At 35.5% G+C, this 27,241-nt stretch overlaps 1 protein-coding gene across 1 annotated transcript; it reads right to left on the bottom strand.

Annotated features, from left to right (window-relative positions):
• Positions 1–428: 428 nt before the first annotated feature.
• LOC149541912 (uncharacterized) lies at positions 429–25,325 on the bottom strand. Its single transcript, XM_089796966.1, has 11 exons — positions 24,530–25,325; positions 15,956–16,033; positions 12,245–14,345; positions 11,952–12,091; positions 8,306–8,391; positions 7,000–8,171; positions 5,721–6,873; positions 5,354–5,584; positions 4,960–5,084; positions 4,263–4,831; positions 429–1,982 (listed from the first exon to the last, which is right to left on the bottom strand). Exons 1-11 carry the CDS (start codon positions 24,599–24,601, stop codon positions 642–644), a joined length of 7,068 nt encoding a protein of 2,355 aa, XP_089653092.1. The 5' UTR covers positions 24,602–25,325; the 3' UTR covers positions 429–641.
• Positions 25,326–27,241: the final 1,916 nt, after the last annotated feature.

The raw sequence follows: 27,241 nt of genomic DNA, 5'->3' as shown, positions 1-27,241 counted from the left end.
TCCCTAAATCCCTGTAAAACTAAATATAAAAATTGTCATCCAGAAGTAGGGTTGCATTACAAACAGATTTCTAGCAAATCTCAACATCATGAACATATCTCCAGAAATGATAAATTAACAGTTCATCATTTTTCCTGGAGCTTGGACTGAATAGGCAAGATAAAAGAATTTCATCCAAGGATAATGATATACATAATATCGGGCGGCCTATAGAGGATATACATAAAATTTTATCTCTAATAACAAATATAATAATATTTGAAATTCACAGAGCAGAAGATCAATTAATTACTTGAAAATGCATTCTGGATATACATGACTGGATTATAAAGACTAGTTTATTTTCCTCTTTAAATTACACACAATCATATACTCATTTTTTAAGTGAAAAGGCATTGTAAACAAAAATGTTGGAATAAGAGGTAGGCTTCAACTAAACTCTCCAAATATATAGTTTCAGTGTACCTCTATTTCCACAACAGTGATCCAACACCAGGGGATGGTCAGGGTATCTTAATAACAAGTTGTAGAGCAAGATATTGATTGCATATGCAATTCAAGTATTTCACAACTTCAAGATTGCTGACCATAATTCATGAAGGATTTCCAGTACATCATAAGGCTGTTACCTTAGTTCCTACTCAACCATTTACATGATGACCAAACAGACAGAATGATGTATTTACACTATAATTCACTGGTTTCTTATAATCTTCTTTCTGAGTTTTGGTAGTTTGATCATTCTCGGTCAAAGGGTAAGCAAGTGAGAGAGCAAGAGATGAACCATTTTCAGATCCCTCTACAGGGCTGCTTCTTATAGGGTTAGATGACACTCTTCCCCCTAAATCAAGCTCAAGATTGGGCATATTCAAATCCAATCGTTCCCATTTTTCTTCAGTTGAAGAAATCAGTCGACTAGTTGAAGATGACTCAGAAGAGCTCTGTTTAGAGCCAATCTGGCTCGGCCACTGTTCATGCTGTTTAGATAATCTGTGATTTCTGCTCATATCATCAGAAAACGGGAAAAACACTCTCTCTGTTAATTGACAATATTGTGGAAAGCGAATATGGCCCGCTGGATCCCCCTGTTGGATATGGTGCTGAACAGAGGTTCCACTGAACTCAACTGCAGTATCAAAATCAGCAGCCTGATTTAAATCAGCAATAGGATAAGAATGCTGAGATGACATTTTCTGCTCTGCAAGATTCAAGTCGCCTACATCTTGTTTTTTACCATTTTCTTGAACTTCCACATCATTGAAATTCCTCTTCAATTTTCTCCGACCTTGTTTTCCATCCTCTGCAATATTTTTTAACTTTTCATGAGATGGCCCATCAAATTCGGGAATCATCTCAGGAGCTTGCCATCTTAATGGTTGCTTGACATAGTCCACGTCTGGGCAATGAGATTGGGAATACTCAAAATCATTGTTAAAGACTTGCTCTGCTGGAAAGTGTGACTGAAATCCTATTTGTGGCGGTGAATGAGAATGTGAAGGACAAAGACGTTTGTTCTGTTGCATCCTATCCTTTTGATACTTTGGTTCACAGTTACTATGATCTTCTTCTCTACTTACTGAAGGGCTCTTGTTCCTCTCTCTTTCATTTGCAACAGCAGAATCCTCTCTGTTCTTCTCCCATGGTCTCCATCCCTGATCCATTTCACTATCCCTGCTACTCAACCTTGCAGACTCTACTTCCTTCACTGTATCCATTTGTCTACCACATTTATCATCTCTTGGCCTTTTTCTTCCCTTATCAACACTTGTCTGTTGAAAAAGAGAATCAGACTGAATATAAGGAGTACTGAACGTCTCACAAGAGTGAGCTTTCCTTTCTGTAGAACGCAGAGTTATGGTTGAAGAAGCAGATGGTGAATGTTTCACACTGTTTTGTTTTGTCCTCTCCATTTGAATAATGTGTGAACTTGACATCTCCCCAAATTTCCCCGATTCTACTCCAAACTCTGGAGGCACTTTTTCCTGCAAAATTTTCTTATAAATGATCAGATGCTTCTCAAAGACTAGAAAATATTGAAACAAGAATATACACTTCAATCCTATTTAACATTGAAGTAAAAAACAAATCTTAGTGACCCAGTTAACAGAGACACTACCAATCATTTAACTACTCCACGCATGCAACACTGTTTTCATACCAAATATTCAATCAAATGAATGCATACAATATCAACAATCTTATCTCATATTTGCAAACAATGAAAACTGGATCATGTGTTCAGTTACTAAGTGAGAGCATAAAACTTGACAGTGCATAGCCCAAGAAATAAGTATACATTGGACACACTATTTCATGATTTCACACAATAAAACATACCTTCGTGGGAAATAACAAAGGAAAATATTTCCTAATGATTTAAAAAATTAATTATTGATTGACAACTTCTCACGACATGAATGAAATATGCCTAAATAAAGAACACAAAGTTGTACAATCCTGTATACATGGAATGGTTTCATTAGAGAAGAAAGCCATTCATCTGCTTTGAGTGAACATCATGTACAGATGTTTAGAGAAGAAAGCCATTCATCTGCTTTGAGTGAACATCATGTACAGATGTTCAGACATCAGACTAATAAAAAAATTAAGACACGTGAGGGAATACAATCTAATTTTTATGCTTTTCAACATTTTAGAAATTTGTTCCGACAGTTGACACATTCTGATTTAAATAGTGCTATAAACTATATAGTATAGTCAACAAGATTTATTTTGAGCTTTATATAAGGAGGCCATACCAAGAAATAGCTAAATAGACAGAAAACTTCAAACTGGAGACCTTGCTTACAATCAATATACCTGAGAGACCGTGTACAGATTGACATCTCAAAAGCATATATACAAATGGAAATACGTTTCCAGGCCATTCAAGCCCTATTCAAGCAGTTCCTGTTATGATTATTATGTTTTCTTGTAGCCATGGCTATCAGTCATCCAAAGCTCACTAGATTTTACTGCATTTAATGATGATTTGATGCAAACACTTTACTCTGTAGAGGTGCGCCTGTTTTCCCTATTCATCTTTATCATATAACAAATTACACGATCTCTGTTATCACAGAATGATCAAGACTAGATTCTATCCAGAAGAGTTTTTAACCCTAGCTAAATAATAAGAACATGGTACTGAGAAAATGGCTGTGTACAAAGAAACTTTGATTAGGAGACTCCAGTGACAATTCAACCACATCCAATAACTCACAATACCAAGACAATTTCCCCCAGAGATTAAATACATCTTTTACTTCACTGTATAATGACCACATTGCACGCACCATTTAGAAAGTGAATATGGCTGCTGAAAGCATAAAAATAGATGTGTAAAAGACCACATAATTGCAAAAAAATTGGTTTTACTTTTCATCAAAATTCCAACAGTGTTTGGCTTGTAACAACTTCTGACACTTGCATTTGCAAAGGTGATCTAAGAAAAAGAACTTTATATGCACAGAAAAGATTACTGATAATTTCAAACATGACGCATGGATCATTTTCCCTTTCTTGACTAATGGCCTATTCATAACTGTTTATCTTCAAAATTAATTTGTGTAAGGAACAAAATTGCTCAAGTTTCAGTAAGAACTGCATAATAAAGCTGGCCTGAGATAGTTAAACTGGGAGCTTCACAGTCAGCCACATTTGGAATCAGCGGTGACATAATGTAATGTCATGGCACACACCAGATTTCAGTGTGAATGCCAAGAGACTTGAATATTGGAGAGAAGGAGATTAACTGAACTAATATAAACATCTCTATCAACTCCTATTTTTAATTAATTCAAAAGCTATTTGTTAAGCTCTTAGCAAAAATCGAAGATAAAGATTATCTGGGAATGTGTCCTTTTTCTATCTTTGGTTGGCTTATAATCTTACTATGTAATATATAGGGGGCAACAGGATCTGGAATGGTAGATACAAGAGCAAGTCACAAAGGAAATGGCGTACAAAGTACATCCTATTCCAAAGATACCATACTAATTCAAAAATCAAAAAGTTGTTTTTAGATCTTTTCTTGAGGAACCATTTTACAACTCAACTAACCATTTGGAAGAAAACATTTTTATAGGTTGCAGATGTTTATACACTGCAAAATGTACAGTCCCAAAGAATGCAAAGCCTCATCAGGTACAATTCAGAGTGATATAAGATAATAAATTTATTTGATGATATTTTGTTTTTTGCAAGTCTGCATTTCCCTTGTGCATGTGTAATTGATATGTTAGGTTTAAGAAGAAATGTACCTCAGAAAAAATACCATGTCTTGAATTTTGAAGCATCTGTCTTGTACTAATTTCAAGTCCAGCTGATAAATCAGGACTCTTTAATCTATTAGATTGTGGAATTTTTGAATATGACTGCTCATTAGACTCAAATGACGATCCCATTGAATGCTTCTTGATTGATAACTGCTCTGCATTCTTCTTATCAATCTTCAGAGTGCTGTTGAATTTAGTATCTTTGACGTCAGATGAATTTGTTATATTAGAATTGTACAAATTGCCATTTGATCCATGATCCTGAGGAGAACCCGATACAAGTATTTGAGCCCCAGCAACTCTAAGGGTACCTTCTGATGCATTTGAATTTGCATCTATAAATCTGTCACTGTCCATCTCCTCTAACTCAAAAGATCCAAACACAGTTGAAGAAAGATGAACCGGAGATCCATTTACATTCAAATGACTTGAACCTGAAGGCTCTCCTTTTGCTAGTTCTCCCTGAATACTTTCATTCATACATGTAGATGTTCCAATGCAAGTCGACTTCCTTTCCCTGAAAACCCCCCACAGAAAAAGAAGTCTATTCCAACCTGCAGACAAGATGCCAATACCATGAAAGCCCTTAGCTCTGAACTATTTAAGGACAAAAGATGATAGTCTAAAACATCCCGTAAATTCCAGTGGCTGGAGTTAATGTCAGATAGGTTTTGTAACTTACGCTGAGATTGTTCTGCAAGCTGATTGGAGGAAAAAACCAAGAGCTCCACACCATCATAGTTTCCTCTAAGAGCCAAGTCATTCTCAAGCATATGTTCCAGCAATTTTCGGTAGGGCCTTTCATAGCTGAAAGATTACTCAAAAATTTAGGATATGACAAATAATAACCTCTTCTTGGCAACCAGACCACAAGGTTTACTACAAAAGTAAGAGACATGGGACCTTACAAATTCTAGCTTCAGCTAATTGGGAAAAATTATTAAAAACGAGTGTCATCAGTTAACACCAGGTAACAATTTTAAATATAAAGTAAAAGAATAAAAATATATTGCTTTTAAAATTGACCTACTCTGTTGAATACTTCAAGAAAAACAGGTAAATATTGATGTCTGTACCTCTCATGATCTTTGGCAAAAAAGTAGAGTGCAATATTTTTATCGCTTGGGCTGTAGTGACCAAATTGCTGTGGCCAGCAGCTGTAGCGAGGAACTTCCTCTAACTGAAGTTTAGGGGGGAACTTCTTTACTGCATCAAGGACTTTTGACGCTGCAGAAGTTGATGCATGAGCTTGTATCCCGTCAAAGTAGTTAGTGCTGTTTGTATTCCTTCGCACGTCAAAAACACCTCTGTACAGTCAAATCATAAAATACAAGATCAAAAAGAGGAATTTGTTTTAAGTTTAAACACATTTATACAGACGAACATTGTGAGTACAAAACAACTTTTACTAAAAACCTTTAGAAATAACAGAAGGTATCATACTGCCATAAGAAATTGTGCTCCGGTAGACTTGTTGCCGAAGTGGTTTCTACTGCTGAAGACACTCCGCATGGAACAAATTTACACTCAATGCCTAGTTGGCCAGCTCCATCAAGAGATGTAAAACCATGAGATGAGCTTTCTCTAATAGATGCAACCATGTCCTCAGTTGGATAAACAGTTTGTCCTTTACGAGAGGATTTTTTCTGAATTTCTTCAATTCCAGATTTGTTCTTTTCATTAGCAACTGAATGCAACATTTCCTCTCCTGGCGACTTAGAATTGCTTCTAGAAGGATTAACTAAAGATGGTTCCCCAAGACCCGATGTCAAAATTGATGTTGTAGTAGTCAAACCTTGACCCAAGTCCCTAGTAGGGGTTGAAACTTGACAGTTCTCGCTGCTTTTAATATCATGCTCTTTACTTAGGTATGTGATTACTTTAGAAGATTCCACTGAATTACAGTTTGGATCATGATTGGATGCCTCCTTATTGCTAGAAACTTGCCCTGGTGAGCCACTCCCAGACTGTGCAGCATGGTCCTGTTCAGAGTTGAACAGCTGTGGCCTTTGTACCGAACTTTCATCGTTTCCACCATTTTTGTAGTTACCTGAAGATGTTATCCCCTCAAGTGTGTTTAATTTGTCACTCACCATATCTGACAGATCCTTTGCAGTTCTTGCAGTTGAAGCTACGAGACTGGAGACACGGAGACCGCTAATCCCAGTTTCTGCAAAACTATGACTTGTACATAACTGAGCAGAATGGCCTAGTTCTTTACATTTATAGCACCTTGTACTTCCAGCTGCTGTTTGATGATTAGGCAACAGCCACTTCAAAGAAGATTTCTTTAAATTTCCTGTCTTCTTATTCTCCTCAGGAAGCAAATCATTTGAAATTGGTTGGTTTGCAAGAGTTGCACTTTTTTTGTCATTTTGAGAAGCACAACATTCTGCTGCAAGTTTCTCTACAGGGAAGTTACTCGGTTTTTCATCCTTGAAGGCCGTTTCAAAAAGAGACTTATCTTCATTCTTCTCAGCTGTAACCTTATGGGACGCTTCAGTAGAGGTAGAAACCTGCAGTTTGTTAACTGTAACACCTCCTTGAAACTTAGTAGGTGATGTTTTTAACTCTGTCCTTCCTTCCCTTCCATCAGCTAAGTCCACCACACCATAAAAAAGGAACTAATTAAAAAATTACACTACAAAACCAAGATGGATCACACACAACAATAAGATATAACATTTTACTTCTACATCAAAACCAAGTGTTGTAATCATACCTGAGAACCTCAAAAAACTATGCTCCTTATTTGAATTTAGCAGAAATCGTCTAGGAGTGACTGCCATTTTAACTTCAGACCGTACTGGCTTGGAATTGGGTGAATCCTTCATCAGGTACGCAACTGACTTGGCATGCCTATCATCTACTGCAGGCTTTTCCAGATTGACAGTTCCAGATTTATAATCTCTACACAAACTTAGAGACTTTGACATTCCTTTTCTTTTTGCAAGCCCTAGTCCATCTGTCACTGATTTGCCAGTTCTTATTTCTTTGATCTCTAAATTATGAACGCCAGAAGATGTCTTTGGATCTGAAACAGTTGACAAATCTGTGTTTGTATTGCACTTTAAGGCTTTGGCAATTCCCCCAGACGCATGACTGTTACTTGTATTTTCTCGGTCTGTTTTAGACAGCACACCTACTTCGATAGATTCCTTAGCATCCTTAGAGGATACTGATGCATCCTTAGAGGATACTGATGCTGATAATTTGTTAAAACTGTTTGATCTCCGTGGTGCAGAGGAATCAGTTGACACCTTAACAGTATGAATCAAAGCTGCATTCCTACCAGCCTTGCTTCCTGTGACTACTGGAGAGTCGGTCATCCTACTATTGAGAGACGGAAGCCTGTTCTTTGACAATTGCACACTTGTAGGAAACCTTGCTGATGAAGCCCTGCATATTATTGAAGACTTACCACTGTCATGGACACTACTAATTGGAAGGTCTGCTGTTGAAGATACAGCAATAGATGTCTTGACTTTTGCCATGTCCAATGCTTTGAAAGAGTTTTCCCTGTAAAAATTAGATTTCGGGTTTGAAATTGATGAGCCTATATTTGAACTAGGAGTTCCAAGAGCCAACTTTTTGGTAGCTGGACCGATTTCAGACTCAGCTTGTCGCTTTGTAGATAACAGAGAACTAGGAATTCCTTTAAAAGCTCTCTTCCTCTCAGGTATGAACTTTTTCTTATCCAATTTTGCAGAAAGCCTAGAACGTGTGGTGCTATAAGGATTATGCTTCCTACTGTTTAGGCATGTAGGCTTAGAGATGACCGTTGAGGTTGTAGATGTCTCAAGCTTTTTAACATTAATATCCTGCTTCAACTTACACCCTTCACACAACCAATCCCTTTCTGGCACCTCATCAAGCATGGGTTGCATGCAGTAACTGTTACAAGATGTGAAGTATATCCAAAGCTATTAGACATCGCACTTACATCCAAATCATAGTAAGCAAACTTCCCTGAGAGAGAAGTGAAAACCAAAATCAGTACTCTTCTATTAATGAGCTCAAATACTTACATGTGTTCTGCACCATCGTTACATACACTACATACAGCAAGCATTCCCTCATAGCCCGTATTCCCACAAATATCGCATACTTTAACCTGATAACAGGAAAATGCAGTACAAATGGCAACGAATCAAAATGATGAAATTTATTTTTCCTGTGTTGGACAGTGAACTGTTTAGCAGAACAAAAGGATAAATTCTTTGATGACATAATTTAAATTATAAAAAATTTAAATTACATAGAAGACCCAAACTTTATGCGCTTTATTTCTCACAATGCATATTTTAATTTATTGGAAAATTAATTTCATGCTTCCTTAAGCGCAACAATTCTCATTAGTTAATAACTTAAATCCGAACAAGTTGCTTCAAGCTTATTCCTTTGAACTGGCATCAGGTCTTGAATCGTCTTCATCTTCCAATACATCCCATCTATCCTTTTCCCGTATTTTGGAGAGATTACTTCTCTCTTAGACTCTTCAATTTCCTCACTCATGAGGGTTTCCTCCACAGGAACACTTCCTGCGAACTTTCTGTCATCTTCACTAACCACTACTTCCTCCACTTCCTAGGGAGAAACCTGTGTCTTTGTCAATCAACCAGTGATGAGTAAAGTTCTCTACTAATTCTTGTCCAGGTATTGATTTCATTCTAGCAGGTTTGCTTCACAGTTCATTATTCGCCAAGCATCTTTTGCCTTCTGCTTTTCAAATTTTGAATTTTTGAATGACTATATTAGTAAAGTCCTGGCAGCTATTGGAAATAACAATGAGCCAATGCAGAATTCAAATGACCAGAAGGAGTATGTGAACCATATAAACAACAGAATTATAGATAATATCTAAGTTACTGATTCGGATGTGGATTCCGAAGTGGGTACGAGGTTTTTTTTTTTGGGGGAGGGGGTGGATGTGGATGTGCACACACACACACACACAATGTAATATGTATATCAATGTGCAAAGAAATGAGAAAGTAATTTCAGTCTTGTATTCTTACCATCAAGATCAAACGATGATCTCCTTTGTTTGTTCACAAATAGACATTTACAATGTTCAGGGGCTTAGAAAAGTGATTAGAATATATGCATGCAACATCATTGCCAAGGTAAATTTAAACATCAATTATCTCTAGGGTGCGAACAAAAAATAGGCATTTATTGCACTTCAAATTTGTGAGGGAAATATTTATCAGATAATGGAAATATCAGATAATTATTATATGAACAATCTCAGACACAACAGGCAAGCAATTGGTATCAAGTGAACAGCAGCAGCTATCTAAGCAACATAAGTAATTAGTTGATTATCCAATCTTATAAATAATAAGACAGTACAATAGTGTTAGGTTTGGAAGGAAGCTAGTGTACATTTCCTTTAAATGCGACATGTCTTCTTCACAAATAGGTATCTACAATCCTACCACTGAGTTTGGATTCCTCCGAAATAAATCTTGATAAAACTTAAACATTTCAGCACATTTAACTCAGTCTGAATTGCAAATGCAATGGAGGTGAATGACATACTAGAGTAAACAGCATGGATCACCATTATTAATCATCAAGAAGAGTGCTATGTTGATACAATGCATTAAAGTAACACTCAAGGCATCTTCATCTAATGATACAGGAACTCTTCTGTATAATTAAAACAAAGAAGATATCCTCATGCTGCTTCTAGCACAAAACTGAAAATACTTCTAATCAACATAATCAGAATGAATAAGACCACCTCTAGAAGATGCATTCAGTAGTACTGTTGAAGAGCATAGGGGAAGAATGAAGGACTTTATAGTTATATCAGAGGATAAGAATGAAGAATTTTAGTTGAAGATGCCTGTGGATGCTCTCGGGTGCCCTGTGGGTGCCACCCAGATACCACTCACAGGCACCCAGATGCGTACAGATGCCTGAAATGGGCATTTAGATGCATCCAGGTGCCTGTAAGTGGGGCATATGGACGCATCCGGGTGCCTGTGAGTGACATCCAGGTGGCACCCACAGGGCACCTGCCTACATCTGCTTCTGCCTACACCCTCCAGAATGTCGCATTGGTATCTTGTGATAATATTATTATAAGAAAAAATCATATCAGAAAATCATATTCATCAAAAATTCACAAAAACCAATACTAAGGAAAACACAATTAGATCTAGAAATAAACACACAGGATCTTGAGTATTTATAGGCTAACTCACATAGAATATTAAATAGAAATTTCAATGGGTAAAACAAGGTGTAACAACACAAAATGTAAATTTAGAGAAAAGAACGGTAAGTATGATAGTTGAATTCAAAGGTCAATATTGCCCTTACGAAGCACCAGTGAACTCAAAAACAAATCAAAGGTATAAAAAAGATTTCATGTTTAAATGTATGTTTTATCAATGCACATGCACACTGATGACAATGCATGCTGCCATAACCTTTCTGTACAAAGCGAAAGTCAAAACACTCACAATTGAAACAAAACTTTGGTAAAGCTCAGGTTCAAATTCAGATGATAATATATTCAGTTATGAATACACAAAGACGGAAAACAATAATAGAAGATTAAAGAAACAATAGAACCCAATTTAAGGGGGAAAAAGAGCACAGAAACCATTAAATGACTTGGGAGAAAAAAATGCAAAGAACACTTGATAAAGAATCAGCAGCAGCACTTCATTCTCCCATCGTTTCCCACATTTCTTATTCCAGAGCACCTTTTTCAGATATTTTACATTTTAATTGCCCATTTTCATCTATACTTCCTGTGTCTATCATATTAGTATATGATCCAGCATATTCATTCATAGTGTCATATTGTGCACCCACTGTAACTGTCACCCTAGTGCTTGGGCAGTGTTGAAAAGTAAACTACAAAGTCTTATAAGTGGGAATAACTGCAGACAATAATTGGACATTATGTGATACTCGAATGCACAATATAATTGGATATTTAAGCAGTGATATAGCAGGGAATTTTTACACAAACTCTAACTTGTAAAGAAAACTAGGCAGAATTGATACCGAAGACGAGGTTTAGTTGCAAAATGATTTCCAGTAATACATTCAGATATTTCAGAATTTTTTATTAAGAGCCATCATAACCAGACGTGGACTCCATGGTGGGTCAGCAAGCTTCCTTTGTGCCTGCATGGACTCTAACTTGGAGCATTTGTCAAGCTCTCAGGGGGTTCTGTATCCTGTATTTATGGCTACATGGGTATTTGTTGTGTTAAGTGATGAACATAAGCCTTGATTATTATGTTGTATTAATCTTGTATAGTTGATTTAAATTGAAGAACCACTCATTTTCCAAAAGTCTATTTGAACATTTGAGTTGACGATGGAGAGGTGTCTCCCCAAGAGTTAGCAGAGCAGATGGTCCTCAAATATTTCCATTATTTCTGAGACCCATTTATGCATAGGTAATATTTGTCTGAATTCTGTATCCTATTTCTTTACGACGTACGTGCATATTGATTATTCTTCCCTACAAAGTCACCCACATGCAACGACTGCCAAGCCAATAATCTCCTCGCCCTGGGGTAAAAGGGAAGAACTTAACTGAAATGCATCACTTTATTTTAATTATGTAGGAAAATATATGCAGAAATTTTGTTCTGTAAGAAAATATGTGCTGAAAAACAAGGGAACATCTATGGCACTTACATCATCGCCTCCAGAAAGAGGTTCACAGGATTTCTCAATTTCTCTACATGGAAATGACACTTCTGAAATGCTAGCCAATTCAGAGGGCCCAAGCTTCTTGCTAGCTTCACAAAATTGAAAATCCTGATCCAACTTATCTCCTGCATTAGAAATGTCTGCTTTAGCAAGTTTTTCTGTTCCCACTGAAAAAGATCTCAAACAATCTCAAGAAAAACCCGACTGATATCATTAATCAATTCTGAAAAATATATATGGAATCTTTGACATAGATAAGAATTTAAAAGAATATTTACTTTTCAAAACGTCATTTTCAAGATGCTCTGGATTTCTAGCAGCTGCTGTTAAAAAAGGTAAGACATCTTTAGCTTCTTCCTCATCAATAACGTTTCTTTTATTTGTAGAGAATTCTGTGCAAACTGTTGAGGACGTAAAAACAAAATCGTCCTCTTTCTGATTGCTAGTATATGAGTCAATCTCCTTTTCAGTTTCAACAGAGTGACTTGCAGATGTTAGAGAGGAATGGCCTGGTATGACTGAAAGAGGCAATGAATTGACTGCTTCTTGCAAAATGTTATCTTCCAAAAATGTATTTGAAAATTCCTCCACCTTGGGTGAACAGGACAGAGAATGGTCCAAAGGGCCAGACTTGACAGACGAGTTCACAGGCTCTGTAAGATCACCAGACAAACTATGTCCTAGGAAAGAATTCGCAGTAACTTTATTCATGTCTTCTACATTACTATTTGTCAATGTCACAGTCTGAATGTTATTTTTTTCTTGAAGAGATTCACTACACATAACCTCAGTTTCAACTTTTTGAATTACATCTAGAGAATCCTCGATCAAACTGGAGCTTGTTTTCTCAAGATGCGTTCTGGGTAATTCAAGAGAAGTCATATTTTCAGCATTTGCCATGTCAGATGATACATTTGATCCCTTCAAAAACACAATTTGTGTTACAAGTGATTTGGTATGTGTAGATGTCATCTCAGCTGCATTTTCTAATCTTGAAGTGTCATCTATCACTGGTCTCTCTGTCAAATCTTTATTATTGCATGCATCCCCATCAAAATGAACTTGTGGCATTCCTGAACTATTTTCATTTCCCAGTACATGGACATCTGTATTGGAATGAATTGGCATGGGCAACTGTATTCCCAGTGATTCTCTTGATTCGTTTATTTCATCTGATAAAGTTAGTGGTGCCATGTTACATGTGCTCAAGCTATTTTCAGTCGAGATTATTCCAACTCGAGAAGAGTCTCCAGGGCTGATATCACTAGCATCACTTGGTTTTGTAACAGGCAACTTCTCATCTGCCTCTTCTTGCTTCTTTATACCCATATCATTGTCATTTGCCCCTGCTTCTGCAACAATGGATGCGTCATTAGATTGCAAAACATCAACAAGCTGTTTATCAAAGCACTTATCATTAGTTTCCTCAAAATGTTTTTCAAGAGAAAGGTTCTCCTTTTCATCAATTGATTGAGAAGCAGTTGGAGTCTCCACTGACTTCTTAATTTGCTCAATTGTGCAGGTTGCCTGGAATTCATTCTGTACATCACATCCTGATATATAACATGCTTCATCTGTTTTCTTTCCAAGAGAAAGAATTGTCTCCTCCTTTGATTGAGAAGCAAACGGAGTCTCCAAGGAATTTTCATTATGCTCAGTTGTACCGCTTTCCAATATTTCAGCTTTCCGTTCACAATCTGAATTGCTATTGCAGATAGTTGCATTTTTTGGTTTTTCACACGTTCCCTCTGACTGCTTGTCAATAGAAAGCATTTTTTCTTCATCCCTCATTTGAGAAGCATCTAGTGTCTCTACAGGCTTTTCACTTTGCTCAGTCAGACCAGTTGCTTGTGTTTCTGATTTTTGTACATTATCAGGATAACTGCTACTTGTACCTGAATTTCTTGATCGATCACATGTGTCCTCTGACTGCTTTCCAAAGAAAAGGATCTCCTCATCATGTATTTGAGAATTGCTCGGAGTCTCTAAGGACTTTTCACTTAACTCAGTCATACTGGTTGCCTGTATTTCCACATTCTGTCCACATTCTGAAAGACTGCTAGCTACACCTGTTTTCCTAGATTTATTTCCCTTTGACCTCCGTACATTACTACTTATCCTTGTCTTCTTGCTGCCTGCCATTTCTTCCCTTTCCACAGAATCTTTGCTAGCTAATTTTCCTGTAGCATTCTCACTCAGTGATTGTTTCCCAGGAGTTTGAGTTTGCCTTAATAGTATATCACCAGTGTTACGATCTAGTTCAATGTTGCAGTCTTGCTCTTTGTTTCTGCGCCTTTTAGAAACATTAGTTGAAACAGAGCATTCCATATGTTCACTACTGCAGTCTTTCTCTTTGTTCCTGTCTGCTGTATGGAATAACTGCAGAGCAAAGGGCAAATTATTCAATAACATAATAAATGTTGCATGGTTATCCTAAATATATTTCTTCTTTTAGGCCTGCACAAATTTCATATGGAGAGAAAACATAAAACCAAATATTTGAACCCAAATTGTTCAGCATTATTCACCCACTAATATGAACAATATTAAGCTTTATATGTATCAAAATTCAAAAACAATAATCAGTGTCCTGTTCAATAGCATTGTGTGGTGATGAGCATTTGTTTGATACGGTTGTGACAGAAAATAATCTAGTTTTGTTTTTTGGTGCAAAGGTGCTGTGCTTGGTAATAATTGGATATTTGAAGCGTTGGCAAGACTTGTTAATGTTCATATTATTCATCCTGTCAGAGGCTTCTTCAGCCCTGCATTGATGAACATTGATGGAATTGAAGGCAGTAAGTTTATGATTAGACTGTTTACGTGTGTTAAAATGATGATGTAAGATTAAAAACAAATCTATTGTAAGTTGAATTAAACAAAGTCAAGATAGTCATAGGATTGCTTAGTAGCTGGCCTCAAGTTCAACACTACTAGGTACACAATTTTATTTGCACTGCAAATCTTGTTACTATTCAGCTAATATGCAGAAAAAGCTTTAATGGACTTCACTACTAATGACATATTAGAAATGTATTCCTCATGTGGAGAAGATAATGATAAATCAAAACCAAAAGGTCCAATACAGATTGAATCATATGCATACAATAAGCCGGACAATCATTTGGCTTTGAGCGCAACATAGCCAGGTAAGCTTTTTAAGTTTAATTTGAGATCCATTACTCACATTTTATGTATTTCCCGTGTCCTTTTTTCTCCTTGATATGTGGATATATGCATGATAAGCCACTGAATCTTTAAATGTATGCCATTTTCTGTTTGAAGTCAAATTTAAACCAATTCTAATTCTAAGCATTATCCAATATGCATTTGAAAATATACACAAAGAGGCACAAGAGGCACCAGAGGTTGGAATATGCACTTCTTAATCATATGATTGATTGTGAATCAGCCATTTATAAAAAGCACCTCATATAGCATTTGCTTGGAAAAGATCAACATCCCCCAAACTGAACTAGGAGACTCACGTCTTACTGAGGGTTAGCATTGATGTTTCAAAGATTGTTCATATTGTTTAGATTGTTATATGGTTGTTTGCACTCATACTTATTGGCAATTACTATGACTGCAAGTTATAATTCTGTAATGTACATAGCTGAATAATCATTCCAAACAATATTCATTCTTATTCCAGTAAGATTGTCAAGAACAAGTTCTTATATTTTGACAAAATAATTAAATGCCTTCTAATCTGAGTGTTAAACAAATCCTTTAATCTGCCAGGTTAGTTGGGTTATTAATTATCAACTACAATATATTGTATTAAATTCAATGGTTACGGTACACAGTCGATCAAAGCCTGCAAACAGAATATGAGCTACCATCGGAGGCAAAATTTGCATGCCGAAGGATGTCTACTCATCGACAAAAGTTACCATATAAATCGGATATTTATATCAGAAATTCCAAAAACAAACAAAACACATACCTCTGCCTAAAGAAGACTATATATCACACTAATAACTTACTGTTTTTGTCTCACATTCAGAGTCAGACTCATTTAGAGGGCCTTGTATGCGACAATGTCCTTCAAGTATAGCTGTTATCTGCAGCAGACAATAATTGGGTCAAGAAGATCCCAGAAATAAAGGTAACAAATCAATATTAAAATAAACAAGTGAAATAAGATATAATTTTCAAACTCAATAGAAAATACCAAAAATAGAATTTCTGAAAATATAATTTCTTTTGAGCCTCTGATCACAGACAATATGTCACAGCTAAACTTGGATGTTATTCTCATTGCAATTTTTAACCTGTTCACACAAGATGATTTATTTTCTTTACAAAAATAGACTATACTTGTTATAACAATATATCATGGTTAGTAGTAAATTCCAGTATGCAAATGAGGACCAAATCAATGTCCGCTTGTCATGACCTGAAGCTTTGGCAACTACATTTACATGCAACATAACCATACAAATGCCCGTACTCAGCTATTCACACATCTAATTTTAATGGCATCCCCATTCTCATACAGACATCCATACCCCTATGTCTCCAACAAACTATGTTATATATACCCCACCTTCTTCATTAACCTGATTGCTCACTCTTTTACATCTCCTGCCAATGGATGATATGCATAATAAACAATACAATCCTTATGATAACATAAGGTAGTATTCTCTGCATATGAATGAGATGTATAATAGAAACTGCAATCCCTTAAGATAATATAAGGTAGCATATCAGCTGTTTGTACTGATCTCCAAACTCCCTAGAATGAATCAGGGAATTTGTTTTACTTATTAAGGTGTTTGGATCCTCAATTTGCACCAAACTCATTTGCAAAATATTGTTTTCCTCTTCTACTTCTTGATTATGCACCATTGTCTCCGTAATAGTGTTTGCACCAAAATGCATGTAGTAAGTACATTAAACTTTTAAGATTATTTATAATATGTATTAAAAGTTAATGAGTCGGTCACGTGAGATGATCTACTATTTATTAATAGGTCTTAAGTTTATGTGTCGAGTGTCCAATTCATTATATGGTACAATAACTTCATGTGTTCTCAAAGGTGATCAATGTGCCATGAATTCTTTTTTAGCACCAATTTGTTTTAAGGTACAATAACTTCATAGTTCTCAAAGGTGGTCATTGTGCCATGAGTTCTTTTTAAGCATATAGGGGCTAATGGAAAATTATCCCAGTTGTTGGATCAGTAAATACACCACAAGTTCCTGTAAACAATAACAACTCATTTGTCTCTAGGGTTGAGTTTTTTTTTTTTGATGAATAGTCCTGTTCTATTAAAAAATATACTTAGAATACAATTCACAAAAAAGGGGCCAGGGGATACAAGATCACCCCGCGAGAGAGTTCAAGCTGCCTAAGCCGGAACTAAACACATGGCACCAGCCGGAAAAAGCAACTATTCATCAAAAAAAGCATATATAGCAACCTCAGGCTGCCAAAGCAGTGGCAGCCAAGGGGGGAGGATCATCTTTGTCATTAAAACCCCAATCATTTCTAGGATTGGGGGGTGGGCTGGCCACAGACCAGCCGTCATCAGGAGCAACAGCAGCAAGGGGATCAGTGGCAGCTTCCGCATCTTTGACCTCAGGCCGCGGAGGAGAAATCGCCAGAGCCAGGCGGGGCCACTTGCCAGCATTATCTCGACGGGCGCTAGGAGGAGGAGGCGGGGACCAGCCAGAGCCACCACGGGGTGGGGAGGCAAAGCGGCGCCTCCAGCTACCAGCCCCACCACTGGGAGTTTTTGACAATGCTATAGTCAGGAAAACTTCTCCCTTCTTACTCTAGTAGTTACACAAATTTCTCCAAATTCATCCTGCTACTTGTATGATGTTTTAGAGGAGTTGCTGTGCCTGCAAACTTGGTGCAAATGTAAAAAGAGCTAACCTGTGATTTACAGACAGAAGAATTGATAGGCTTTAACAGGATTGTATGTAGATTGACCATAAACATTTCCAATGATACTGCCGTGTAAATTATATTGCTTCTCTTTGGAACGAAATTCCATATTTAAAAATATTGGCAAAACAGTTGGACCTCTATGTATGCAAAACATTTATCTGTTAAATATGCAATCCCTTATATCTTCCTTATCCAACAAAGTTATGTTAAACAAAATATACACCAAGTGAGACACCAAACATTCTAAAGAAAGTTTTCTCTCAGGATTACCACATGTCTATAGACTTCTTAAGATGGCAACTAAATTATATGGACCAATCCATAATTTTAGTTGGAGCAAACCTCTTGTTGCCTACATGCCAAAAAACAAGTAATATGACCCCACATCATCTGCAAGACTAACTGATTCAACAATGCTGAAGTTGAAATCTATGAAACAGTTAGTGTAGGAACCCCATGTGATCTCTAGGATAAGCTCCAATATGTCCAGTCACTAAATAAGAAGTATATACCCTTGCCAAGGCAAATTTTTCACCTTCTGGTTTGAAAATAATATATGCAGGTTGGCTTGAAATGTACCTTACAATACTACTAGTAAGGGAGACAGAAATAAGTATTAGAACGCCACCCCACCCTTTACTGTAAAATATAACAACCTTGTATATATGTACAATTAAGCATAAACAAAAAGTTGAACCCTTAACTTTGACCTCATGCTACCAAAATGTCCCTTCATGTAACACTTAGCTCACTAATTCAAACTATAAGGATTTGAATGTTGTCAATCCTTATATTAGCAAAGAAGGTAGCTTCCAGATACCATTTTATAATTTGTTGAGGAGATTCACAGGGACTCAGAAGACTGATTGTTGAGAGTGACACAAATTTGGAACCCAATGGCAAGTAAAACTGAGGCTAACTCTTTTCCTTGAATGGCAGCATTCAGCTGAGAGAGTGAGTTGGGACAGTCTTGGGTGATATTTGGTTGTTCCTATGATAGACCACAATTTCATCACTTGAATTTTTCGCGATTGGTGAATTGCCGAGAGGAATTGCCACATCTTAAATTTTCTACAAGAGATGATCTTCAATCTTGTATTTTGATTTTTACTTAATGTACAAATTCTGCAAACTAACAAAAGGCAGACATTTCATTGATACCCATTTTACTAACAATATGTGCCATAAGCTCCTAATTGATATTAAGCCAAACTTCAAATATCATTTTCACCCTTGCCAACAAGTAGGCTGGCTCACCCTTGCCAAGAAGTAGGCTGGCTCGTGGAAAATAAATGTCAATTGCATTGTAAATTCTCTCCATTAAATCAAAAAATTATATATAGAAATCTAGAAGAATATTGCTATTCAACCAAGACTTTTTTATCTCATTCGAAGATGACTACAAATGCATTTCTATATAACCAAAGACCACAACTCAAGAAAGTATCACTATGTTCATAAATTTGAAAGCAAATGAAGAAGAATGACCTATACATCTTCTATGCCTCTTACTTTCCAACTACAGATCAGGCATCCTTATGTAAGTGCATGTAATGGCCTATAAAAGGGCTCTCAACAAAATATCCAACCAAATAACTGATCAGAAACTCAATAGACATTTTAGATTCTATGAAAGAGTCACAGCACTAGGTTGCAAGGGAATGGGATCACTATCTTGTCAAAGATTGTAGAAACAAACTTCTTGGATCAGTTTAGCACCATGGCTTCTCTCTAACACAATACAGGAAGCTCAAAACTTACATGCTCCATAAAGCCACAAAAACAAATATTATTTTTAACCATTCTCTAAACTCCAGTAATCAAAGAATAATAATGCCACGGTGCATTAACTTTTCTTTCTTGGTTCCATGCATCTAAGTTCCTGTAAATTATACCAATAGCTTTGATACTAAGTTTCTGATTCTGGTTCTAATATGTGTTCATGTACAAAGATTTGGGAAACAAATAAAAAAGAATTTTCCTTGGGTTTGGGATTCGGGTCCAAACATATAATAATAAGTAAGAAATGTGATACTCATTAATCCATAATAACAAAGAAAATCATATATAAAACACGTCATGTAACATACTCATAATTTGCAAGTCTCAAAATGTATTTGCAAAAGGGTCTTTTAAGGAGCAAAACAGTTTTTAGGCCATGTGGGGCCCATTTTTTGGCATGTACAGCAGCGAGTGGGTCTGGAATCGTCCTTGGTGCAAACCAGGCACCTCATTTCCTACCATAAGAACCTGGGTAGAACCAACTGCAGAACCAAACCAGAACCAGAACACAACTAGAACCAAAATCAGATGCTGCGCTGAAACAGGAGAACCAGGTACTTAGCTTTGACCAATTAATTATATAAAAAGATCTCTTCATGAATATATGTTACATGCATCAATAAGTCTTACGATCATGGTCCTGTAAAGTTCAATAAGTACCTTGCCGGAAGTGTCCTATTTCAGTTTTTAACTTTTTGACTAAAATGACTAAGGTTGACATACTAATGTTCTATGACTCTGAATGTTCTCTATTTCAGTTAATCTCTACTGTTAGGCATGTATATATGTAACATGCATTCATTAGTCTTACATTCATGGTTTTGAGAACTTCAATTAGCACTTTGTTGAAGTGTCCAATTACAGCTTTAAACTAAAGAGACTATAGGTGAAAAACTCATCATCCAAGACCATAAGATGGATGCTCGAGTGAATTTTCTCTTCAGTTTAAGCACTCCTACTAGGCATGCACTTAAATAAATCCTCATTGGGAATAACTGATGGATTTGTACCCATATAATGTACTGGATACAATCAATATAGAAAACCATATACGAGCCATAAATTAATGAGTCTGATTGCCAATGAGAAGTTATCAACAGACATCCAATATGACTAAATAAATATTGCTGTTGTAGGATTTCAACTTTAATATGGTCATATTATAGACTTCCCTACGAGGATTAGTAAAAAAATTCTATAAATCAATTTCTCTTGGTAATTCACAAATTTCTAGGTAGATTCCACCATGATCCCTGCAAAACTTCAATTGTTTGTCAGTTATATATCACTCAAGCATAGAGAATGGTACATAACATTTTGCAAATATGTAAACAAATCTTTTATCGTACAATATCCTCTCAAAGTGCATAATAGCAATCCATTTATGTACATGCAATTGAGGTGTTGTAATACAAAGACATTGTAAGAAGAAATGGACAAATCTATTAATCTTGATAGATATTTTTGAGAGGTGCTCTCATTTCCACATTGCAAACTCCTTGTAGTTCTAGATACCTTACCTTAGGCAGGAAAAACTCAGAAAATGTACAATGAATTATCTTTGAGCTTATTAACTTAGTTACCCAGTTCTCCCCTTGGCCCTTTGAACTAGGTGAATTTCGAACCAGTTCTTTGTTCTGGTCCTAGTTCCCTTTTGGGTTCACTTGGGTTCAGCCCAAGCAGGTTGGTTCCTCCAGGTTGAACCTAGGTCAAAACAGGTCAGACCCAAGTAGACTGAGTGCTAACGAAGTACAGTTCCATTGGGGCATTCTTTAATTTAGTGCAGAAAACAATTATTACAGAATTTGAATAAAGCTTTTTAACATTACAAAACAAAATTTGCTGAAGTTCAAATATTTATTACATCAAATTAAACTAGCCCTCAAGATTTCTTCCAGTGAAATTTTAATATCCAATTGCTGATAATGACCCATCCGAATAATTGGAAGCTCTGTATGGTGATAAATCATATTTGAAACATCAAATAACATCTTCAGTAGATGAAGGGAGATGCCAGCTACTTATATGACATTTTTCAAGTAGGGTGTTAATTATAAACAAGCAAACACTTTGTACAATGAAAAAGAAATAAGCATTGGACGACTTGGAAAACAGTAATGTTATTAGTGTAGTTGATCCCAATAACATTGACAATGTTTGTGAACCAACTAATGCCTTTAATGAAGAAGTTAAAGATTTAGATAATCCATTCGATGATTGAAACTTAGTGTAAAGTTCTAATAGTTGAAAGTCTAAACAATGATACTTGAACTCAATATTATTTTAATAGTTTGGTCTTGATAATAGATATGATGCTAAGATTACAAGCTTATAGCGTTTTTGTTGTACTTATGATACTATGTAACATTCTAATCTTAATTCATTTTTCTAGGCTGTATATATATATATATAACTGTTTTTGTATAAACGAGCCCAAACGAACCTACATCTCATTTCAAGACTTTGCCGTACCAGAAAACTGGTTCTTCAAACTCAAACTCGAACCCGTAACTTAGCTTATTAATTACCTTCGAACATATCTTTTACCTCTAGAATCCTTAAAGCAACTGGGTTTTTGTTGTTATCAGACCATAGATTATGCCCCACAGCAGAAACCCTAGATCTGAAATGATTATCTCTAAAAGAAAGAAATTAAATTTGAGATTCTAAAACATTATTCAAACTTTAAAATTGTTCATTCTATTTAATTTAAGGGTCTAAAATGATAAACTTCAAGCCATTTGAGAACGTCCTTAAGCATTAAGGCCAACTCAACCCAATTAAGTGCACAGATGTAGTATGGTTGCTACTTTTATCCGAAATGAGATCTCCAAAGAATGTGCACAAAACCACTTCCATAAGCATACCCGTAATCTATGACAAACCTGCTTATAGCTGATTTCCCATTCAAGCCCTTCCTTCCTTTGCATGTGAGTTATTTTTTCAAACCTTACTTGCCTGGAAATACAAAAAATAAATAAATGTCCATAGGAGCTACATAACTGATCTCCTTGGATCGACAAAGTTGGATCCAAAGTGACACAAATTTCCTGAAGGGCACAGGAGGTCCAAATAACTGGGAATGAATTTGAATCTACTTAAACATCTGAATGTCCTCCCTCTCTAATTTGATTTCCCCATCCAATCAACTACAATGCTGGGTGCTGCAACAGTTCACGACTTCCCCATATTGCATCCTACATTTGCAGGTCCAATCACTAAACAGGATAGTCTGTAAGTGCTTTTACCTCAATTTCATCAATTAAATTATCAAAATGTGCTCTAGAAACAAAATAAAGTGCCCATCATCTTGGAAAGAAAATAAATTTGAAAAAAATGTTCTTTTTCCTACAAACTCAGTTCAAGTATGGGCATGAAATATTTTGTAGAATAAAAACACTGTTGGTGGTTCACGACTATAAGGAACCTGCCCACACTTCATTCATGATATCACAAGAATATTACATAGGAAATAAAGTTGCACTCCACTTTAGATGAAAAACTCAGTGCAAAAAGCTGTGATATTCCAATGTTTTTCTACAACTAATACACCACTTTGTGATTGTCTAACCAAAGATGCTCAGCTTTGTGCATGAGGAGAAAACAATTAAAATATATTTAAACTGTAAGGTTATCATGGTGTGCCACAACAAATACATCCTCCTTTCCTCCTGTTGTTAGCACTGGTGGTAGCAACAGCGTTTCAGCTACTACTGTTGACTTGTAAATCTATTGGACATTTTTCCCGAAATCATCCTACTTAATCATCAAAGGAGATTAACCCTACAAATCAAATGAGGATCCCACCTACTTGAGGGAGATTTCATTGTAAGGTTCCAGCCCAAAGAATGCACACTATCTTTCTAGTAAAACATACTTTCTTTAAACTTAGATATTGAGATAGTTCCCTCTTGGTTGCCTCAGTTTTCTGTGGAATCATATTAGTGCCAGAAAATGGCCACAAAAGGTCTTATTGGTCATTCCACTGAAGAACACTCTTGCAAACTTCACCTCCATTCAATGTACTTCTGTCCCAATAAACTTCTATTATTATGCAGTTTGATTCTGATATAAATTTTCAACACTAAAAAACTGATAGTGATATTCACATCTTTCATAAAGATTAAGAAGAAGCCTGCCTCAATTAGAAGATTAACCCGACAAGGAATCATCAGAAAAGTTAAATTTTAAAATATTCCACCTTGCTAAAACCTAGAACAGAACATGTCATAAAACTCAGCAAAATGCGGAAACACAAAGTCCCTGATTCAACTAAAATATATTCATCTAGAAAGCTACATAACCCAAAAGCTGTTTGAGTTGAAAGCTCAGCTCTGAAGCAGTGGCTCAACGGGAAATTCACACAAACTCTTCAGCCGCAAGATAATGCCTATTGGCTACTTAAAGTAGAATTCGTCCAAACCCCATGAACAGGGGGGGGAATCCTTTGTTTCACCTCTACATACAACACAAGGGTTTTTGTCCTAATTAGCTAGGCGTCAAACAAAAATCAGGTTTAAAGAGCATGTTTCCATTACCTTAAACCAAGAGCTTATTGCTGCAAAGAAGCTTATTTGGTTGAAAGCTCATAAATTAAACAATTTCAGACCCAGAAATCCAAATTCGCATAAGCTCTATCTGTTTTTATTTCGCAATTGGGGCTTTCTAAATATAAAATGGTATAAAATGAAACTATTTTATTTGTCCATTGAACAAGAATTGGCTGAAAAGCACATGCATATGCAAACTCTGGCCAATTTAAGATGCAAAGCATAGTGTTGTATAAAATTTGCAATTCTTGAAGACAAGAAAACCAAAAATAAAAGCATCGAAACCAAAAATGAAAATTAATTGGCTTTCCAGAAAATAAACATACCCGAGGTTTTGACAACTTTGTAGTACGCTTGTACAGCTCTGCCACAGTTCGTTCTTTCCTCTTCTTCCCCATGTTAAATAATATTCCACCCAACCAAAAATCCTTCTATAACAATTTATTCAATCTCAAACCCCAACTCAAATTCAAAGATTTCTTCGTAACACTGCCTCACAATGTCATCTGCAACAGAAATTAAGGCCTCAATATAACAGAAGTTACAGGGCACCTAATCAATTTACAAAATAACCCATGGTATATATGGCCGTTCATAGGGTTTGACTGAAGACTCCAATTTGCAATCAGGCGTCACGGGGACGGAACCCTGGAATGTAAATCAACCGATCTGCGAGCAAATTGAGACCAGGTGAAATAAAGACAGAAGGGCTTAAGCCAAATCCGGTTTACGAATTTTTTCCTTCATAAAACATAATTAGATTCATCCGTATTGAAGAGAGGGATCTTTTCCATCCCAATACGCCAATTGGGCGCCCATTAAACGCATTTATCCCGAGTTCCCCTGACCAGCCAATGAGTAATACGGATTTTATCCAATTGGGTAATCGAGATTTGAAACAGAGGCAGATTAATAGCGTCCAGATTGAAACCAAATGGGTTGTTGATCTGGATCGGATCGGTGATATACAGATGCAATTGAACAAACCCCAACCCCAAACAGAGAAATAAAAGATCTTTCTCTGTGCATCTGACTAAGCAACAAACAGAACTTACTATTTGTATCCTCGGGGGATTTTTATGCTATTGGTGTGGGTGTACAATTCCACCCGAAAGCCAACTCATCGTCGTCGTCATCATCGCCACAAATATTATATAGATTGTAATAATATTTTCCCCAATTTTTGTGTTTCTTATTTTTGTCAAATACGTTCCCTCGGACTACTAATTTTCGCACCTACTGTTACAATTTTATTAAGCCAATAGGCTTATTGTGGGAGCTTTGTCCTCAAATTTAATATGTCAACGGAAAAGTTGTAAGACCACTTCCATTTTTAATTTTCCGATGAGCCAAAAAAGTTTATGTCATCAAGTTTTAGATTTTAGAAATTACGAAAAAATAAAATAATAAAATAAAATTATTAAAAAATGAAATTTTATTTTATTTTCAGATGAGCCAAAAATATTTATGTCATCAAGTTTTAGATTTTAGAAATTACTAAAAAAATAAAATAATATCTCCATTAATTAATTCTACTTTCCTTGCTATTTTCTTTATTCCTGTAACTTTCTAAAAAAATTATAGTACTACAACTTTTCAATTTTTATTTACTATTTTTTACTGATTTTTCTAAATTTACTAAGGCTTTTATTTTCTTTATTCCTGTCGCTTTCTAAATTTTGTATAGTACTACAACTTTTCAATTTTTATTTACTATTTTTTACTGATTTTTCTAAATTTACTAAGGCTTCTGGCCTTGCAAGATGGGTCTAAAAGCCCACCCAAACACTTAATTGATATTCTAGGATTTATGTGAGCTATTATATTTATTACATATTCTACTTTTTTTTCTTAGATTGAATCTGTATGAATGCACATATGATTAGTCTTTATCTAACAACTTTTATACAGAGTATATTTGTCTAGTTAGGGAGCTAGATGATGTAGAATTTTGTGTAATAGAATTTGTAACATTTTTTAGAATTTTGTGTAATAGAATTTGTAACATTTTATATTCTTAATCTTATAAAAAATCTATTATGTTGTTATTTTTGGATCAATTTTTTTGATGGGGCATTTTGTATAGCTTTTATTAAATCTTTTCAAGTGTCAAGAATTCAAAACATGCCATGTTTTGAACAAGAAGAAAGCGAATGACATTATGTCAACAAAGCTTGTAGTGGTGGTGGTAACGTGGTATAGATTATAACTGGTAATTGATGTAAATAAAACAAAGTGTTCCATTTGAGTTTGGTTGTTTGGCATTGTCCAAGTGAAGGCACTCAAGCACGTAGGAGGTGTCTACTTTCAATGTTGAGTGAAGCAATTAATGACAGAGATGTTTCTTAAGTAGTGGTTAGTGGAGACCACGAATTTCTCATTTGGGTAAAGATGAAAATTAATCTGCATTGAATGGCTTCCTTTCTTTCTATATGATTTTCTACTAGAATATTATATTTTTACCATAGAGATTTTTATAGTACTGATAAATTTAATGGAACTGTGACAAATTTTTGGCTGAGGAATTTTACCAAAAATAGATGGAGAAATCTCATTTTTTATTCTTTGCTAGTTTTAGCTTTCTTTGATTTTTACTCCATCTACATTTATCATTTGCTATTTTCATCAATTGATGAAAACATAATCAAGTGAGTGATAAAGAAAAGAAAGTGGATTAATATTCGATAATTTTGAAGACTTAAATCTAACAAACAATTGAGAGACGGTTGTATATGTACCTTCTAACTTTGGACTCACCATCAAAGAACAATGAAAATTTAGTGTACTTCAACACTTTAATCTAAATAAATTATGTTAAGAGTTAATTGTTTAATTTTATAATATATAACACTAATGGGAAAAAAATAAAAATAAAGAATCAAGGAATAGTTCTAATATTTTAGTAAAATTTTAACTTCATTTTCTATTTTTTTAAAAATATTCTATAGGAGTCAAAGTTAGTTATAACTTATTTAGCTTTTAAAATGTGCTTATCAATTTTCAATTATATTATATTTTAAAAATGATGATTAATGTTA

Source organism: Cupressus sempervirens, chromosome 8 (assembly GCF_028749045.1).
Source record: "Cupressus sempervirens isolate cs-2001-9-10 chromosome 8, ASM2874904v1, whole genome shotgun sequence".
NCBI classification, from domain to species: Eukaryota; Viridiplantae; Streptophyta; class Pinopsida; order Cupressales; family Cupressaceae; genus Cupressus; species Cupressus sempervirens.
Note: the sequence above shows the minus strand (reverse complement) of the source record. Positions and strands in the feature narration are given on the sequence as shown.

What these genes read in the sequence shown, in the direction of transcription:
- LOC149541912 (XM_089796966.1), bottom strand. Translation starts at nt 24,601, where the DNA reads ATGGGGAAGAAGAGGAAAGAACGAACTGTGGCAGAGCTGTACAAGCGT. An exon ending in CAAAGTTGTCAAAACCTCGG is followed by an intron (nt 16,034 to 24,529) that starts GTATGTTTATTT and finishes TGTCTGCTGCAG; the next exon opens with ATAACAGCTATACTTGAAGG. An exon ending in CTGAATGTGAGACAAAAACA is followed by an intron (nt 14,346 to 15,955) that starts GTAAGTTATTAG and finishes TTTGCTCTGCAG; the next exon opens with TTATTCCATACAGCAGACAG.